At 37.2% G+C, this 17,693-nt stretch overlaps 2 protein-coding genes across 3 annotated transcripts; both read left to right on the forward strand.

Moving 5' to 3' along the window:
• The first annotated feature begins 8,667 nt into the window (after window positions 1-8,667).
• LOC111467576 (transcription factor PRE6-like) lies at window positions 8,668-9,726 on the forward strand. Its single transcript, XM_023112540.1, has 2 exons — window positions 8,668-9,440; window positions 9,532-9,726. The coding sequence occupies exons 1-2, from the start codon at window positions 9,306-9,308 to the stop codon at window positions 9,682-9,684; spliced, it is 288 nt and encodes a 95-aa protein (XP_022968308.1). The 5' UTR covers window positions 8,668-9,305; the 3' UTR covers window positions 9,685-9,726.
• A 1,077-nt stretch (window positions 9,727-10,803) lies between these two features.
• Window positions 10,804-13,435, forward strand: LOC111467575 (binding partner of ACD11 1-like). 2 transcript variants are annotated; one of them, XM_023112539.1, is made up of 5 exons: window positions 10,804-11,025; window positions 11,252-11,327; window positions 12,567-12,680; window positions 12,797-12,940; window positions 13,014-13,435. In XM_023112539.1, the coding sequence occupies exons 1-5, from the start codon at window positions 10,910-10,912 to the stop codon at window positions 13,170-13,172; spliced, it is 609 nt and encodes a 202-aa protein (XP_022968307.1). In that variant the 5' UTR covers window positions 10,804-10,909; the 3' UTR covers window positions 13,173-13,435. The 2 variants fall into 2 exon arrangements, with proteins under 2 accessions (XP_022968307.1, XP_022968306.1); XM_023112538.1 differs by having other exon boundaries at window positions 12,797-13,435.
• The last annotated feature ends 4,258 nt before the right edge of the window (window positions 13,436-17,693 follow it).

Consider the following 17,693-nt stretch of genomic DNA (forward strand, 5'->3'; position numbering starts at 1 on the left):
ATAGAGTTAAAGTAAAATTTAAAAAAACTTTCCTCCACAAAGTCAAATTTAACGGATCTCACACCCACAGTAAATTTGGGTTGAAGGAGGTTTGATACACTGCGCACCATCTAAACCTACTCCTAATGCACTCGCTTTCTTATTGGTCGGATCTTTACTGGATTTGACTAGTCAAATCCAGTGTTACCCTCTCATTAATCACACTACTAATTGAGGAAATTCGTGTCAACTTTAGTCAACTCTGGCTGGCATACCTGCTCTTCCTTCAAACCCATTTATTACGTCATAATTATTATTAACAAAAACTTCTATTTTATATTTTCAAATTATCCCACTCATTCACTAAATGAGCGAGAATTCTGTAGCTAATTAATTTAATTTAATTTAATTTCTGCACTAGACTTTATAACACATTAATTTATATTTAAATTTAAATAACCTGAAATTAAAATCTTATAAAGTCAGCTCTCCATCTATTGTTGGGGAGAAGTCGCATTTACTTTTTTTTTTTTTTTTTTTTTTTTTTTTTTTTTTTTTTTTTTTTTTTTNAATAAATAAATAAATAGATGGTAAAGCTGTAATTTATTGCAATTAAGGAAGAACTTTTAGAATAAAAGATGCTTTTTTTTCTTATTATTTTTTTTAAATTAATTTAATTTAAACCCTAAACCAATGTATAGTTTGATTAAGCAAGAGAAGACACGCAACAGCATGAGTGGACAAGTGGGTCCCACTCTCAAAATTTTTTCCATTATGACGATTCTACCCTCATTCTCGTGCAATCAAGGGCATTGGTCAAAATCAAGTTAAATTACGTCTCCGAGGGTTCCCATGGGATTTCCACCGACATGCGTTCCGTTACGGCTCTTGGGGCGTTCCCACCCAAAGCCCGCTTTTTTTTCTTTTTTTTTTTTTTTTTTGTTTAATAATTTTAATAATTAAATAAATAAAAGTGAAAAATAAATTATTAAAAAGATGGTTTTAATAATATGACTTATGACCTAATTTTTTTGGAATAACTCGGTAAATATTAAAGTAAAAGAGTATGAATTAAACCAGCGAGAAACATACAAAATGAAACGGACATTTACCTACCATTTAAGCTTGGATAAGATTTATATATCTTATCTAATAGATATGGTCCGGTTTGATTCATCACGCATCTATAAGAGAAAAATTTCATCCTTCTCTTCCACCGATGTGGGATCTCACAATCTACTCTCTTAGGAGCCCAGCGTCCCGTGTCTGTCTCTGATACTATTTTTGTAACAGCTCAAACCCACCACTATAACATATTATTCGTTTTGATCGGTTATGTATGTCTCATGATTTTAAAATTGTTAGAGAGGAGTTTCCACATCTTTATAATAAATGATTCGTTTATCTCTCCCACCAACGTGAGATCTCACATTTCATATCCTAATATTTTGACATCGCATACCCAAACGTATTTATCAACTTTGACTTATAATTTAATACAACAAATTTGACTAGGATCTCAAATTTGAACGGTCGTTAACATAATTTAATTTATAAATAAATTAAAATCTAAAAATCAGTATTAGATTATTGAAATTTGTAAAATAATAATAATAATAATAATAAGTATTATTTTATAATATAGGATGCCTCCAACTCCATTCTCCAAGGATCAAAATTTGGAAGTTTTGCTTGGTACGTATCCTTTGCAATCCAATCATATCGGTAGTTGCAAAATTATTTTTATAATATATGGTTTTGCATCTACGAATTACGAACCATATCATCAATAAATACCATAAGAAATAAATTTAAAATAAATATTAATTTAAATAATTTAAAAAAAAAACGTAATTGCATGTTTATTTTTTTCTATTTTATTGATTTTTAAAACGTTGAGGTTGCATATTTAATATAATTTTATTTGATTTTTTGCGTGTGATAATATTTTAATTTTAATTTTCATTAAGGAACAAAAAGAGATATTATTACCAAATGTGTGTTAGTAAATTAATTAAGCAATAAAAATGTGTGGAAATAAGAGCCACGTAATTAATTAATTCAAAGCCTAATTCCACTCTCTCGATTGCCTCAATTTATTTTTTCAAACATTGGTCAGTCCAATTACCACAATTTTAAATTAATTAATTAATGGCAGCTAATTATTATTATTATTATTATCTCAAACAAAAGAAAAATAAAAATTTAAATTTAAATTTAAAAGAAAATAAAAAAACTTGAAAATCACGCAACTTGGACTAATTCAACCCGCCAAAAAAGATTCCGGCGTGCACTAACCACTTGCTATAATCCGTCTCCCTCACGTACCGAGGAACCCATTATCCAACCATTGATTGCCACGTGTCCATCATTTGTGTGGTCTCGTGAGCATTATTGGTCGGTGAGAAAGGTCTTTATGACTAATTGCAATTCAATGCACCATGTCCCAACCCTTTTCTTTGTTCTTTTTTAATTTTTTACATTATCTTTTTAACTCAATAATTTTAATTCATCTTCAAACCTTCCCTTATAATTTAATATATTATTGAAAATAACGTTTTTTGAATTATCGATAACTTTGATGACCCCTTAATGCCTGACTGAATTAGATCTTAGGTTAAAAATATTGGGCACACTCTCCATGTTAGTCCACGTGTGACGATGATGGACCAGCCTCATAAGCATATTATGGTAGTGTATGAAGATATTGTGAACCAAAAGTTTGTATCATCGTCGTTGAATTGAAACAGCCAACACCATCTTGTGTTTGAGAGTGATGGGAGGCGTGCCTGTGGCAAACTTCATATGGTACAACTTTCTCCTCTACTAGAGTATCCTCTTCAACATATCTTAAGACAGGGAGGAGGACATATAAGGATGTTATACATATAATGCGCCTACTCCATACTTCATGGTCATTGATGTAAATTATGAGCCCAACAATGTTACGAGATCGAATCTTGTTGCCATGTAGAACTAGCTACAACTATGCTAAACAATCTCCACTTCAAGAATATTATCTAACACCTCAAAATCTACTAAAAGGGCACGAAACCAGTTTGAATAGGAATTGACACTATTCATTTTCAACTATAGTTCATTGTTCCAGTGGCAGACTCATCATCAACTAGAAATTCAGACAACAGTGATACATTTGTGGAGTAATAGTGCACTCTCCCAAGCACGTGGAAGTTTTTTATCTCAATTTTTTAGTGTAGTGATGGAGTACTCGTTTAATTGACTCAAGCCTAATACGAGCATCTCCATCCAACCATACAACACGAAATTCATATTTCTTAAATAATAATAAAAAAAAAAGAAAAAAAAAGCAAATTTGAAGGGATATATATAAAAGGTAAAAAGTAGAAAGAAACAAAAGAGACAAAGTTAGGGAATTGTCAAAGTCAATATATGAAAGGAGGAAATGTGAAAAACTATAAATTGTTAGAAAATGACTTTTATGTCCATACCAAAAAATGAATAACCCCACCACTCATTTATAGCTTTCACGGACCTTCTCAAAATGCTTACACATTCAACGTTTATTTTCCCTTCCATTAAATATGTTCCTATAAAAATTAATCAAGAGGGATAGAGATGTCATTTAACCTACGAGGTCGAGATTCTAGAGAACTCGCCTTAAACGAGGGAAAGAATCCCTGTTTAAATGGTGAATGAGAGAGTGAAGGAGGAAACGAGAATAGATTGCTGTCTATGAACTAAGTGGGATCGATGGTGGAGATTATCTTCCTCGTCTCTGTTTCATATAATAATATTAAAATTGAATTTTTTTAGAAATTATATTAGAATTCTTCGTAATAAATCTCCATCTAAATCTCTACAAAAATAAATTGAAAAATTCGTAAAAATAATATTAAAATATGAGGCAGAGATGAACATGGTTTTTCGGTTCTCGCCCCCGTTGATAGGATATCTAAAATAGTTATAACATTAAAGAAATTTTAATATTTTATATAAAAAATTTAAGATAAGATAAAGTCTCATATAAATTGCGTATACCACAAGAATGAAAAACTAAAAGAAAAGCTCAGAATTCATTCAAATTACCCAAATTTTGTTTCCTTCTTTCCAAGGTGCATGCACTTTAATCTTTATTCTTTCTTTTATTTATACGTAACTAATTACAAATAATTGATTAAATTAATAAAAAAATACCCTAAAACTTTTCACTTTATCTAAAAATATACCCATTTTTAGACGTCTCAATAATATAAATTTTTATACGAGTAATAAAACAAAGTCTAAGATTATTTTTTTAAATAGTATTAAAAGTTAGTATTTTTAAAACAAAATCTGTGTATATATATATACAAATATATTAGAAAAAGTATAGATGAAAGTCCTATATCGGCTAATTTAGATAATTTAGAGAATGATCATGAGTTTATAATACACTAAATGTGGACAATATCGTACTATTGTGGAAGGTCGTATTCATCTAACAGATTTGATTTATTATATTATATATTATAATTTGTGTTGGATGATGCAAGTCACATGTCTGCTAATTTAAGGAATAGTCATGAGTTTATGATCAAGGAATACTCTTTTTATTGGAGTGAAGTCTTTTTGGGAAGCCTAAAGCAAAGCCATGAAAGCTTATGCTCAATGTGGATAACATCATACGGTTGTAGATAGTTTGTTCATATGTTAAAAGTAGATTATATTGATAAGGGTTTGTTGATTTTGTCTGGTATTGAAAGAGTGATGGATGGAGGAGAAAAAGTGGTGAATTGTTTGTTTGAAAACGGAAGCAACTTTTTAGAGCCGCAAAAGAACGAAAGAAAGAAGGCCAACTTTGAATGCCTTTCTCATTCATGGACTTGCTTTACTATAATATTCTGCGCCTAAATCTTGACCATCCCACACCATTCTTACACCTTCATTCAAAGATAACACACCCACGTTTTCGTCTTTAGGTATCGATCAGATTCTCACAACGCCATCGCCAACCAAACCCAGTTTTTCGGTTTTTGATTAAAGTGAAGAAGAAGCAAAGAATCTTTGTAATGGAATTAGGTTCCTCACGAATACTTTGATTTTGATTGAGAAATGAATGTGAATCGTGCACCATTGTTGTAGAATAATTCACTTTAAATTTGCTATTGAGGATTGTTGGGAGGGAGTCTCACGTCTTTTGGGAAACTAAAAGTAAAGTTACGGGAGGTTATGCTCAAAGTGGACAATATCATACCATTGTGGAGGTTCGTGATTCCTAACATAGTATCTGAGTCATGCCCTTAACTTGACTCGTCAATAGAATCTTTAGTTGTCGAATAAAGAAGTTGTGAGCCTGGAAGATGTAGTCAATAGTGACTCAAGTGTTAAACAAATGATGTACTTTATTTGTTTGAGGGCTCTAGAGAAGAAGTCGAGCCTCGATTAAGGGGAAGCTGTTTGAGGGCTCCATAAGTCTTAGGGGAAGTTATATGGTGTACTTTGTTTGAGGAGAAGATTTTTGAGGATGGTTAGGGGTAGTTTCGCGTTGGTTCATTAAGGGAATGATAATGAGTTTATTATAAGTAAGAAGAGTGGACGACATCGTACCATTATGGAGGTTTGAAATGAAAAACGTTCGACCGTCCACTCTACAAAGGAAACGAGGTGGAGCTTTGTACACAACTTTTTGGTGGGTGTTCATGGAATAATGCAATAGTGGGATTCCGAGATAGATAATGATGGAGAGATTTTAGTGTTAATATTGAGTGCAAGTAGCAGAACAGAATACCCTTTATCCCTCTTAGTCTTCTTTCATTTGGTAAATGACTCAGACACCACGTTTCTGTAATGGGTGGAATCTCCCCCTCTATTCTCCCTAATCTAATAAATGACTAAGATCCCACGTCGGTTGAAGAGGTGAACGAAAAAAGTGTGGAAATCTTTTTCTAACAGACACGTTTTAAAGACCTTGAGGGAAAACTCAAATGGGGAAGCTAAAAAAGACAATATTTACTAGCGGTGGGCTTAAACTGTTACGGATGATATCAGAGCCAGATAAAGGGTGGTGTGCTAGCGAGAATGTTGGGCCTCTAAGGGAGGTGGATTGTGAGATCTCACATCGGTTGGAGAGGGAAACTGTAATAGCCCAAGCCCATTACTAGCCGATATTGTCCTGTTTTGGTTTTTCCTTTCGGGTTTCCTCTCAAGGTTTTTAAAACACATCTGCTACGGAGTGGTTTCCACACCCTTATGAAAAATGTTTCATTCTCCTCTCAACCAATGTGAGATCTCACAAGACCAAAACATTCCTTATAAGGATATGGAAACCTCTCCCCAGTAGTTTTATGATCTCATCTTATTCATATGTAGTGTTGGTTCATCCATGTGTCCTTCTGATGCTCGGACATCACATCTCAAGATTAAAACATGAAATGAAACCCCCACATGAGTTATCAGATTTTTCAAATCCAAATCTTAGGACACACTGTTTGCTGGTGGACCAAGCTAGATGCAAAATAAAATAGATGGTAAGCTGAGGGTGGGAAAGAAGAACAAGTCCAATAAAACTGATACACATATAGGTGGCCCAGTGCCAGAAAAGCTAGTGGATTTGTGGCTAAATTAGGCCAGCCCATGCAAGACTGAGATATACATGTATAGAGAGGCATGGCAGTGGCAGAGTTTGGGCTACACATAGTGATAGCAACAGGATGGAGCTGTAAGACAGCGATTGAGATGGGAGGTGGGGGCGATGTGTTTGAAGAAACCTTAAGAGTCTTTAGAGGTTGAGTTGTGTTAAGCAAAGGGCAGAGGGGAACACGAGCACATGGCTATGAACTTCAACACTGTGCTCCCCACATACTCCTTACATGGATTGTTGATGCCTTTCTATCACATCATTTTCTTCTTTACCATCAACTTACTGCCCATCAATTCCCATCGTCTTAGGAAAGCCTTTATTATATGCATATGATTGCTTACTTTTCTCGGCATAAAATCAGGAAAAATGCTGACTCTTACTGTATTTATGCACTAATCATCTATCAGACGTGTCAAACAACTTCTTTTTAAGCTTAATATATATATATATATGACAAGCCTAGCCAACCCTTTTTGTGTTCATCAAAAGGTTTACCCTTTTTTTTGTTGTGTTCTTCTAGATCTTGATCTTTCAATCTAGGAAGATATGTTTGGCTGATAATGGAGTTCAAAACTTTGAGTAAATGCAAGTTGAATACCTGCTACCTTTCATTTATAAAAGTTTATATCAAACAAGGTCACACGTCAAATCTATGTTGGAATACCTTAGGTAATTATTTATATCTAATACGAGCATACCACAACATAATATAAAATGTTATGTACAGCTCAACCCCACCGCTAGCAGATATTGACTGTTTTGACCCGTTATGCATTGCCGTTAGTCTCACGGTTTTAAAATGTGTCTTTTAGGGAGAGATTTTCATACTCGTTTCGTTATCTTCTCCAACCGACGTGGGATTTCACAATCCACCCTCCCTTGGGGGCCCAATGTCATGGTTGTACTTTTTTAACTGTTCAGCGTTGTGATCTTGACATGCTCACGACCAACCTTAAGGGGAACTCAAGCTTCAATTACGTTTTTTGTTTGGTTTTGTGGCTTTTTTAGATATTAGACGAGGTTTGTCTTCGTCAACTGAACATTGGTTGTGCGGAATCCAAGCTTGTTTGACCACACACATTGCCTACGAGTGCATGTTCAATTGTCTGCAACACAACCGACTTGCCTCTACACTAGGCCAAGTCATTTGACTCAACTTTACCTCTACACAGGAACAAAGTCTCTCATTGCAACATCGCATCTCATCTTGTTATCTTGGTTCCCAATTGACATGGCACATATGTCTTGACGCCATCCCAAGTCTCGGAGTGTCGTCGGTCATCACATTTCATTCGGTCATGCCATTGAGAACGGCCCACGTGTTGCTCATCTCATTGAGACATCCCGAACATCCATTCATTTAGGTTCTATGAGGCATTGGCCCTCTCATGCCCATGCCATGTCATTTACAGATACCGTCCAAATAACAGTTGTATAATTCAACCTCCGACACTCGGGCTGGGGCGCAGTACCTGCACACCCGTACCACCTAGTATTGCTTACTCGTTCCCCTTATGCTTCAACTTTTCTTCAATGCCCATTCTGTGTGGTGTGTTAAATGATGCATCATCCTCCTTGGTCGCATCATGGCACTCGTCTAGGCCCTCACGTGGCCAAATGGATGCCACTTGTGGGTCGCCTCTTCTCTTGTCACAACATGAGGGTCACAATATACTCTTTTCATAGTTAGGTTGCGATGTTCTCCCCCACTTAAACTAGTCACCGTCCTCGATGACTTACTTGGGAGCACAACCACTCCTTGGACGATGACACCCAGCGTCCTTGCTCTAATATCATTTGTAACAGTCTAAGCTCACCGCTAGCAGATATATCCGCTTTGGCCCATTACGTATCGCCGTCAGTCTCACAGTTTTAAAACGCGTCTTTTAGGGAGAGGTTTCCACACTCATTTCATTCCCCCTCCAACCATGTGGGATCTCATACATTCAACCTCGATTAACATGTCAAAGATTTGAATCTTCCACTCTACAAGCAACAACCATGTAAGGATGATTAAATAATTTAAAATTATTAGAGATGCTCCAAAAAAGTTGGGGAACACCCGTAAACGGCTTATGACAGGCAATGTCCTTTGGTAACAAAGTTGTGCAGACAAGCCTTAACCAACGCCCCTCTTCCCTTCTCTTCCTCAGGCCACGAATCCAATGGCGTGGACAATGCATCGCTGATCATCCTCATCCTCACAATTAGACTCTTCATCAACCCCTTATCTCTTTCATTTACATACAGTTCCAACATTGAGCTTAATTATTTTCGTGTACCATATCAAATCCTGTATCCAAACTTAATTACATAACATGGGTGTGTGCAGTGCTCTGAAGCTGACATTAGGAGGCCCGCTTACTCTTAGTAGCCATAGAACACCATATGTGTGCTTACATGCGCAACCAAGTTGAAATTTTTAGCCCCAGTTTGGAGACAGATCGAGCAGGGACGGTATGGCCATGGCCGCATGCTGCTTTCCTTCTTATTTCAAGCTTATAATAAGCAGTACTAGGACTGTGGTCAAGTTGTCCTGTTCGACCCCAACAAATAGTGGATTACTAATTCTATAAACACTTCGAGTTTCTTTTCATGGATCCCATATCTCTTTGTCCATCAAGATCATCCCTCTTCTTCTGACAGCTGCTGCCTTGCTAACATCAGTATAGATTTAGCATAGCAGGTAGCAGCCCACAAGCCTTCTTCTTAAGTTTAGACCATAATGTCGTCCAGAAGCTCGCGTTCTAGGCGCTCATCTGTGCCTTCTAGCAACATTTCTGATGAACAAATTGCTGATTTGATCTCCAAGTTACAGCAACTCATCCCTGAGATTCGCAATGCCCGTTCCTCCTCCAGGGTATCTCTGTTTTTCTACACTCTGTTCATGTTTATTTCAGAAATGGGTTACACCCACAATCTCATTCTTCTTAATTTGTGGAGTTTTATAGGTATCAGCTTCAAAGGTTCTTCAAGAGACCTGCAACTACATAAGAAGCTTACAAAGAGAGGTGAGCGACTTAAGCGACCGATTATCAGAGCTGTTGCTATCAACTGACCCTGAAAGTGCTCAGGCTGCCATTATTAGAAGCTTACTCATGTAATAATGAATGATCTATTATCTCTATCATTCTTCTTCTTCTTCTTCTATAGATTTTGGTCTTCATCAGCTCAGATAATATGGAATATGCCTACACACAATTATATATATATATATATGTTGTTATAAAGTCGTATAATAGAAGGGCTTGTCTAGAGTTCGTTTTAAATCATATGAATTACCATCACTATGCTCTGAGATCAATTTTGTTTATAAATTTTTCAAAAGGCCGCCGGTTTTGTTCTATCTTATCCATGGTTATTATCGTTATCTTTCCTTCCTTAGTGTTGTTGCTTTATAAAGAAAGTCTGAATGAGCTTTAAAGTCCTCTGTTTTGGTGCCCACAAAACCCCATTTGACTGCGACACCACAGAAGAAGAGGAGAGTTCTGAAAGTTGTTTTCTTTTTCCCTTCAAAACAAAAATGTTGAATTCCTGCACGTGCCAGTTTGTGTAGCATTTAAGACCATACCCTTTTCAAATCTCCTCTGTTTTCCTAAACAGTTCATATTCTCTGGTGTTTCTTTCTGAGGAATTATTGGGAGTGACAGTTCTGAACGACCCTTTTTCTACCCACCATTAATCATGGGGTTTTGTTAAAAGTATGAAGAACATGAGGATTTAGGATAAAATACTGAGGAAAACTCAAGCTAAACGTAGTTAACAATGTATAAACGAGGCTGCTTTATGCTTGAAAAAGAGAAAAGAACAGAGGATACCCAAGTCAAAGCGTCAGAGTGGAAGAAGCTCTCGTGAGTTGTGAAAGTTAGCAGGAGGTAGCAGAAGATCCCCACTGACAAACAGAAGAAACATCGAAGCCCCAAAGTCTTGTCGACCGACTGCTGTCTTTTCTGCATAACCTTTCATAAAATTTTAATGGTTGTTTCCATAAATGGAATCCAAAGAAGAGGAATGCGGACATACTTCATATGTTTCTGAGTGAATCGCTTTTGAATGTGATCCATTGAAAAGAGGAGCCTCTTACCCATGAAGTAATTCGGTCTAAAGTTCGTAGACCCAGATGTTTGCAGGCTTAAATTATGAATCAAAGAAGGCCCATTGTTCAATCTGAAGCGTGGGCAGCCCAGCTCAGCCCACTGAGCTCTAAAGTTCTTCAGTTCCTCTTTTTCTTCTGAAACTTCATTTTCTGCTAGTCAATTCGATTGTCTCCTCCGCAAGTTACATTTCAACGGGACAAGAGACGAATCAATTTACTGTCGCAGCGAAAACATGAATCCTGGTGGGTATACGGTTGAAGTGACGGGCTTGTCTCCTAAAGCAACGGAGAAGGATATCCTCGATTTCTTCGCTTTCTCTGGCGCAATCGAGCTCGTTGAGATTGTGAGGTATTCATTTCTTCCAATTGGGAGTTTGATTTCATGTCCTTGACTCCGTAATTCCATGATCCATATATTTAAAAGACATCAATAGATCTTTCTAAATGTGATCAAGTTTGAAGAGGCTGTTTAGTAAATCATACCTTAAAATTATGGCCTTTTTGTTTGATTTTGTTTTAGTTTTTTGTTCTTTCAAAAGCGCTTGGTGTTAGGATTTGTGGTTTCATGAAAACAGGTCTGGTGAAGATGCCTGCACTGCATATGTGTCATTCAAAGATGCTTACTCTCAAGAGACTGCTTGCCTGCTGAGTGTGAGTATTCAATTTATAAATGCTGAATTGACCAATGTGTTTGATGTGGCAGTTTTGATTGCAAAAAGAAAAGGAGGGGCATTTTTTTTCCTTCTCAATTGGAAAAACTGTAGCACAATTGGGTAACAGCTTAAGACCACTGGTAGCAGATATTGTCCACTTTGGCCTATTACGTATTGTCGTCAGCCTCATGGTTTTAAAATGCGTTTATTAGAGCTGGACACCGTCTACATACCCGAGCTTATAAGAATGTGGAAACCTCTCCCTAGTAGATGCGTTATAAAATCATGAGCCTGACGGCGATACGCAACTGGTTAAAACGGACAATATTTGCTAGCGGTGGTCTTAGGCTGTTACAAATGGTATCAGACACATACACCAAGCGGTGTACCAGCGAGAACGCTGGCCCCCAAGGGAGGTGGATTGTGAGATCCCACATCGGTTGGAGAGGAGAACAAAACATTCCTTATAAGAATGTGGAAACCTTTCCCTAGTAAACGCGTTTTAAAACCGTGAAGCTGATGGCAATATGTAATGAGCAAAAGTGGATAATATCTGCTAGCTGTGGACTTAGGCAGTTACTAAATAGTGAAGGGTCCTTTCGCTTCCTCAAGTAACGCCCCTTCGTTAAATCGACAACAATGATTAGAATCAAAATAACATCGAAAATGGCTTTCAAATAATATAAATTGCTTCATCATCATTGAACTGTAGAAGTGTGGTTTTGGCTTCATCAAATTTGAAGCAGCCTTAATAGGAATTTGCTACTGCGCTCGAATGTTCGACATGGATGTAACTATGCGTTCTATTGAAAAGAAAAACGGACCCGTTTATTATTGTATAGAGATGGCATTTAAATGGTTAGGCACATGCAACATTGTTGTTGTTGTTGAATCTGTGATTAGTGATAACAACTTTGTTAGCATTTAGAATTCATAATTTGTAATACTTACTGTTGAATCTGCAGAACGCATTTATCTCACTATCTTCTCTTTTGCTGCAAATTTGCATTGTTTTTAGGAATGAACTTGATGGAATTTTTACTATATCAAATGAATTTCCTCTTGGCATCAAATGATTAAGGAATTTCTATATGGGTACTTGCAGTTTGTGAGCTTCAACTGTTTGAGTTTGATCATTCTGTTTATGTTCTGTCTACTATTTGGTTTTCAATCAACAATCGTTTCTGGTGATTTGGTTAATGAACATGTTGTAGAGTCCAATATCTGTTCATTGCAGGGTGCAACAATTGTAGATCAACGAGTGTGCATAACACGGTGGGGACATTTTGATGAAGAATTTGATTTCTGGAGCAGGCCTTCCGGTTACCATGAAGAAGACGGTACTCCTGCTGTAAGTGTCGAAAATCGACAAATGATATTCATTAATTTTTTCCAACTCTTGAAATTTGCATATGTTTAGTTCCCATGGTCGAACTTTGATTAATTAACGAGTTCTTTATCGTATAGTCGGCTCAAAGAAGTCAGTTTGCTTCCACCACTGGAACCGCAGTGTCCATGGCCCAGGACGTAGTCAAAACCATGCTGGCCATGGGTTACGTGCTGGGCAAAGATACATTTACAAAAGCCAAAGCATTTGATGAATCTCATCAGGTCTCAGCAACCGCAGCAGCTAAGGTAGCTGATTTGAGTAACAGAATTGGCCTTACTGACATGATTGGTGCAGGGTATGAAGCGGCTAAAACCATGGATGAGAAGTACCACGTATTGCAGACAACCAAATCTGCTATATCAGCCACTGGAAGAACAGCTGCTGCTGCTGCTGATACGGTGGTCAGGAGTAGCTACTTCTCCAGGGGAGCTCTTTTCATTTCTGATGCCCTGAATCGAGCTGCCAAAGCTGCAGCTGACTTGGGTAGTCGTGGTCTCGAACATTAAGACGTTAGAGAGTCCTTCTGCTCATCCATTGTAAATAAAGCACTGATATTTTTATCAGAACGTACATTCATCTGAAAGCTGTATGTATAAATTTTACATTTCATAGAGTTCAATCACACCAGTCATTTGAACCTCTAAAATTTGCTAAATTTTAGCCTCTGAATAGTCGGTAAAATACGAGTCGAATCGTCTCCCAGATTGTACTTTTTACTATCCTGCTAACAGATTGTCTTCTCCTTAATCTGTTTGTTCGTTGAAGTTACTCTTAAATTCGATAGACTTATTTGGTTCGTTTAGACTCTATAGGGAGGCCATATGGATGGATGCATGATTTGGGCGCAGCAAGAATGAAGTCCCGTAAGCAATATCATGATTTTGCCGCCTTGGATGGTTCCTTCCAGCTGCAATTGTCTGAGACTTGCAGCTTGCTCCAGCAGGCAATAGCTTCCTACAAGTTACAGGTCGGTCTGGTCTTTAATTTTTTTGCTGTCGACTGCGGTCTCATCGACTAGACATCAAACATGCATTTTTATTATATGATTCTTGGCATTTAGGCAACAAGAGGCATAAACTCGAATGATAATGAATTGATTAACTCTCAGCCCTAACATTTATATCCATGCATTGCACAATATTCCCACACACTGTGGCTGTATTGTCATGGTCGGAGTTGATACATTAGGAAGTGATCATGGCCCCTTCTTCTTTATTAAACAGCATCTTCCCTGTATGAATCAACCCTTTTCTTGTACGTTGAAAAACATCACATCCCATAAAATAGAAACTGTTTTACTCGGATTGAAACAGCCAAGCTAACACTGTTGGTAGGCTAAGCATGATCCGGGAAATATTCAACCTGATTTAGTCGATTCGAAACGTTCTTAAGTGAAAATTATGGAGCTGGAAAAGGAAATAAACAACAAAAAAAGGAAAGTGGAAGAAGGAGCTTGTATATTCTGAGTTTTGCAGAAAATGATGGTAGAAGGAGCAATTATGTTGGGGCAATTGTAGTGTACAAAGTTTTGTTTTTGGGGGTATCTGAAATAATTGTCCTTTGGAAAACTGTTTGGACCTTTTTGTTGCTGTGATGGGTTAAGAGACAGATCCCCTTTGGCTGGTGGGTCAGTCATAGTGTGCCATTGTTGGTGTGGGTCTTAGCAAATAACAGTGACTTGAAGAAACTGAGTGAGCCCCTAGGAGGGAAGTCATTGTTCCTCCAAAGGAGACTCCTGCCTCCTTTCCTACACTCCTTTAACCAACACACCTGCTTTCCCTTCCGTTTACTCACTTCGCCAGCCAGCCTTTATGTTTATCTTTCACTCAACTCATCGAGGGAGAAGTTTTAGATCTATACATTACGTATCGCCGTCAACCTCACTGTAATGGCCTAAGCCCACCACTAGCAGATATTGTCTTCTTGGAGCTTTATCTTTTGGGTTTCCTCTCAAAGTTTTAAAACGCGTCTGCTAGGGAGAGATTTTCACACCCTTATAAATAATGCTTCGTTCTCCTCTCCAACCGATGTGGGCTCTCACACTTACGGTTTTAAAAACGTGTCTATCAGGAAGAGGTTTCCACTCTCTTATAAGGAATTTTTTCGTTCCCTTCTTCAATCGATGTGAGATCTCACATAGTGTCTATGTTTGTCGCCCTCCTCAAGATGAACGAATCTGGAGGCCTCGAGCCTTTGATTTCATCTTCCTTCATGTTAGTGAGGGGAAGCAGATGACGTCTTTTCATCACTATGGAGAAAACAAAAAATGAGGTTCACATCAACCTTATTTTAATATATCAAAAGGCACACACACACACTCATATCTATGTGTGTACCAATCTTATCCTTTCCTTCCTTTTTCTTTCTTGCATCCTACGTTATGTTTTGTAAAGCATTCCAAATCCTTCGTCAAAGTAAAGGGCCCAACAGCATGAATGGCCATCTCTTCTTCACTGATTGGCAGAAAGCAGCCATCTGCTTCAAGGGATGGTTCCCCCCCCCCTTCTTCTAAGACCCTGTCCTTCCAGATTGGAGAACACAGGAAAAGTGAAAAGTGAAGTCTGTAAAACCATCCAATTTCTCACCATATCCACAGATTTTGGTCTAAAACTGGTTAGAATAAGAAGTTTTTTTTCAAGTACAGACAAAGGAAACTAAGATATAAACGTTTCTCATAAACATATGAATCCAAACAAGAATTCAAGTCACATCCATCGCGATGTTAATCTTGAAAGAACTTTATTAACAAGTTGGATGAACCATGATTGAACAATGAGTTAAGAATGATTAAGCAATGAAGAAGGAGGGTAGAATAAGCCAGGAGTTTATGTAGGAGAACAAGGAATGAAAATCCCTTCAAAAAATAGATATCTTATAGTGTGTTGTAATAAAAAAACACCTCTTTTTCTACTAACAAACACTATAATTATGATATCCAAAAAGAAGGCAGACCATTGGAAAGGCCTTTTCAACCTCATAAAACTTCTCTTATCTAATTAAAGCACTCCTTTAAAAGAATACAAAGCCTTGTTTGACAAAAGAGACCCAAAACTGTAAGAGTTTGAATTTCATCTAAATAAGGAAGCAATGGTTAAATAAGCTTTCTTTTCCTTCACTTTTTCAGAAGACTTTTGGAATCCTAAACAAACTCACTGTTCATAAATGTTGAAACCAACCAGGATATTGTCCCTACCAAACCAACGGCTCAGATTGCAAATACCATCTTAAATTTTTTATTAAAGAAACAGTAAACTATGGCAGTTGTTGGGGAATCCCTATCGCTGCATTTCTTTCCTGACTGAAAGGGGAAATGAATATAGATTTATAGGAAGCAAAGCCTTCAGAGAGGTTAATTAAATAAATAAAAACATGAAAGAGAAAAATTTAGTGACGTTAGAGAGATGAAGCACATGGGATCAATCAGTGTCAGCTGAATTCACCAGAAGCATGAACACATGTGGAGGAGAAGATTCAGATTATTAATTAAAATTTGTTTTTTTTTTTCGTTTTGAAAAACTGAGGAACAGGGCAGGGGGAAGAACATGGATCCACCCCATTCCAATGGGGCAGTGCAAAGCTTCCAACTCATAAGACATGTGATGATGCAGCTGAGCATCCTTTCTTTTTCAAACTCACTATTTTCCCTCTAAAGGGGAGTTTTATGCAGTCTCATCATCACCAGATCCCTGTTTTCCATGTTCTCTAGGCTTCATTTTGATGGATCTCTCTCATATTTGCATCAGTTTTTACTGTCTAGATTTATCCATAAACCCACTGTTGGAGAAACAAGAATCTTATATACAATTCCCATAATCAACGTGCATCGTGTTCATCATGTGTGGCTGCTGATTAATCTATTCTTTAATATTGAGCTATTTATGGGACCAAATGATGGCTTGGAATTTGCTTTGATGGGTCCTATTTGGTCTGTGTTTCTTTGTGTCCATCTACATTATGGAATCAATTGAAGATAGAAGAAAGAAGAAATACTGCTACCCAAACAAGCTTTTGGGACTGGATACTCTCTGCTTAATTAGCTATTCATTTTTGCAGTTAGCATAACCCTTTAGCCTTATCCCTTACTCCAACTAACTTCCTCTTTTCATGCATCCATCCATCCCCACAAACCACAATGCCCCACTTCCATTTCTCTCAGCATTCTTATAAACACTACGAAAATACTAATATTTGCTTCGTGTAACAGCTCAAGCTAACCGCTATTAGGTATGGTCTGTTTTAATCCGTTACGTATCGCCGTCAGCCTCATGGTTTTAAAACGCATCTACTAGGAAGAGGTTTCCACACCTTTATAAGGAATGTTTCGTTTTCCTCTCGAACCAATGTGGGATCTCACAATCCATCCTCCTTGGGGGCATAGCGTTTTCGCTGACACATTACCCAGTGTTTGGTTCTTATACCATTTGTAACAACCCAAGCTCACCCTTAGTAGATATTGCCTTTTTTAGCCTGTTACATATCACCGTCAATCTCATAATTTTAAAACGTGTCTACTGGGGAGGTTTCCACACCCTTATAAGGAATCTCATATTATTTCCTTCCCAACCTCAAACCTATTCATCTTCATCATCTCTTCATTAAATGGATGACAAACAAATCATAGTTAAATTGTTTTGAGTCATTGTCAACCTAAGCTCTCCCTAGTGCACTTGTAGGTTCGAAATCTCCCACCCCACGTAGTCGTTAGAAATTCTTAATCATATAACTATTCAAACCCACAAGTGAAATGGTAAATTGTGTCTAGATTAGAATCGACATTTAAAATTTAGAATTTGAATTCGACACATTATTTGGTATCCTTTACACCCTTGCAATATTGACAATTTTCTTGTCTTCATTTACACGTTTTTAAGGAATAGTCACCCAACATAAGATCATGGTAAGTCAAACTCATTTAACTTCAAAATTCTTATAAATCCTATCAGTACAGACACTTCACAGTTAGATACTCCAGCG

The sequence above is a fragment of the Cucurbita maxima genome, unplaced genomic scaffold (assembly GCF_002738345.1).
Source record: "Cucurbita maxima cultivar Rimu unplaced genomic scaffold, Cmax_1.0 Cma_Scf00034, whole genome shotgun sequence".
Taxonomy (NCBI): domain Eukaryota; kingdom Viridiplantae; phylum Streptophyta; class Magnoliopsida; order Cucurbitales; family Cucurbitaceae; genus Cucurbita; species Cucurbita maxima.

Bases quoted from the DNA above. Each gene is read 5' to 3' on its own strand.
- LOC111467576 (XM_023112540.1), top strand. From the start codon at position 9,306: ATGTCGTCCAGAAGCTCGCGTTCTAGGCGCTCATCTGTGCCTTCTAGC. The intron at 9,441-9,531 runs GTATCTCTGTTT...GGAGTTTTATAG, and splicing joins ATGCCCGTTCCTCCTCCAGG to GTATCAGCTTCAAAGGTTCT.
- LOC111467575 (XM_023112538.1), top strand. From the start codon at position 10,910: ATGAATCCTGGTGGGTATACGGTTGAAGTGACGGGCTTGTCTCCTAAA. The intron at 11,026-11,251 runs GTATTCATTTCT...TCATGAAAACAG, and splicing joins GAGCTCGTTGAGATTGTGAG to GTCTGGTGAAGATGCCTGCA. The intron at 11,328-12,566 runs GTGAGTATTCAA...TGTTCATTGCAG, and splicing joins AGACTGCTTGCCTGCTGAGT to GGTGCAACAATTGTAGATCA.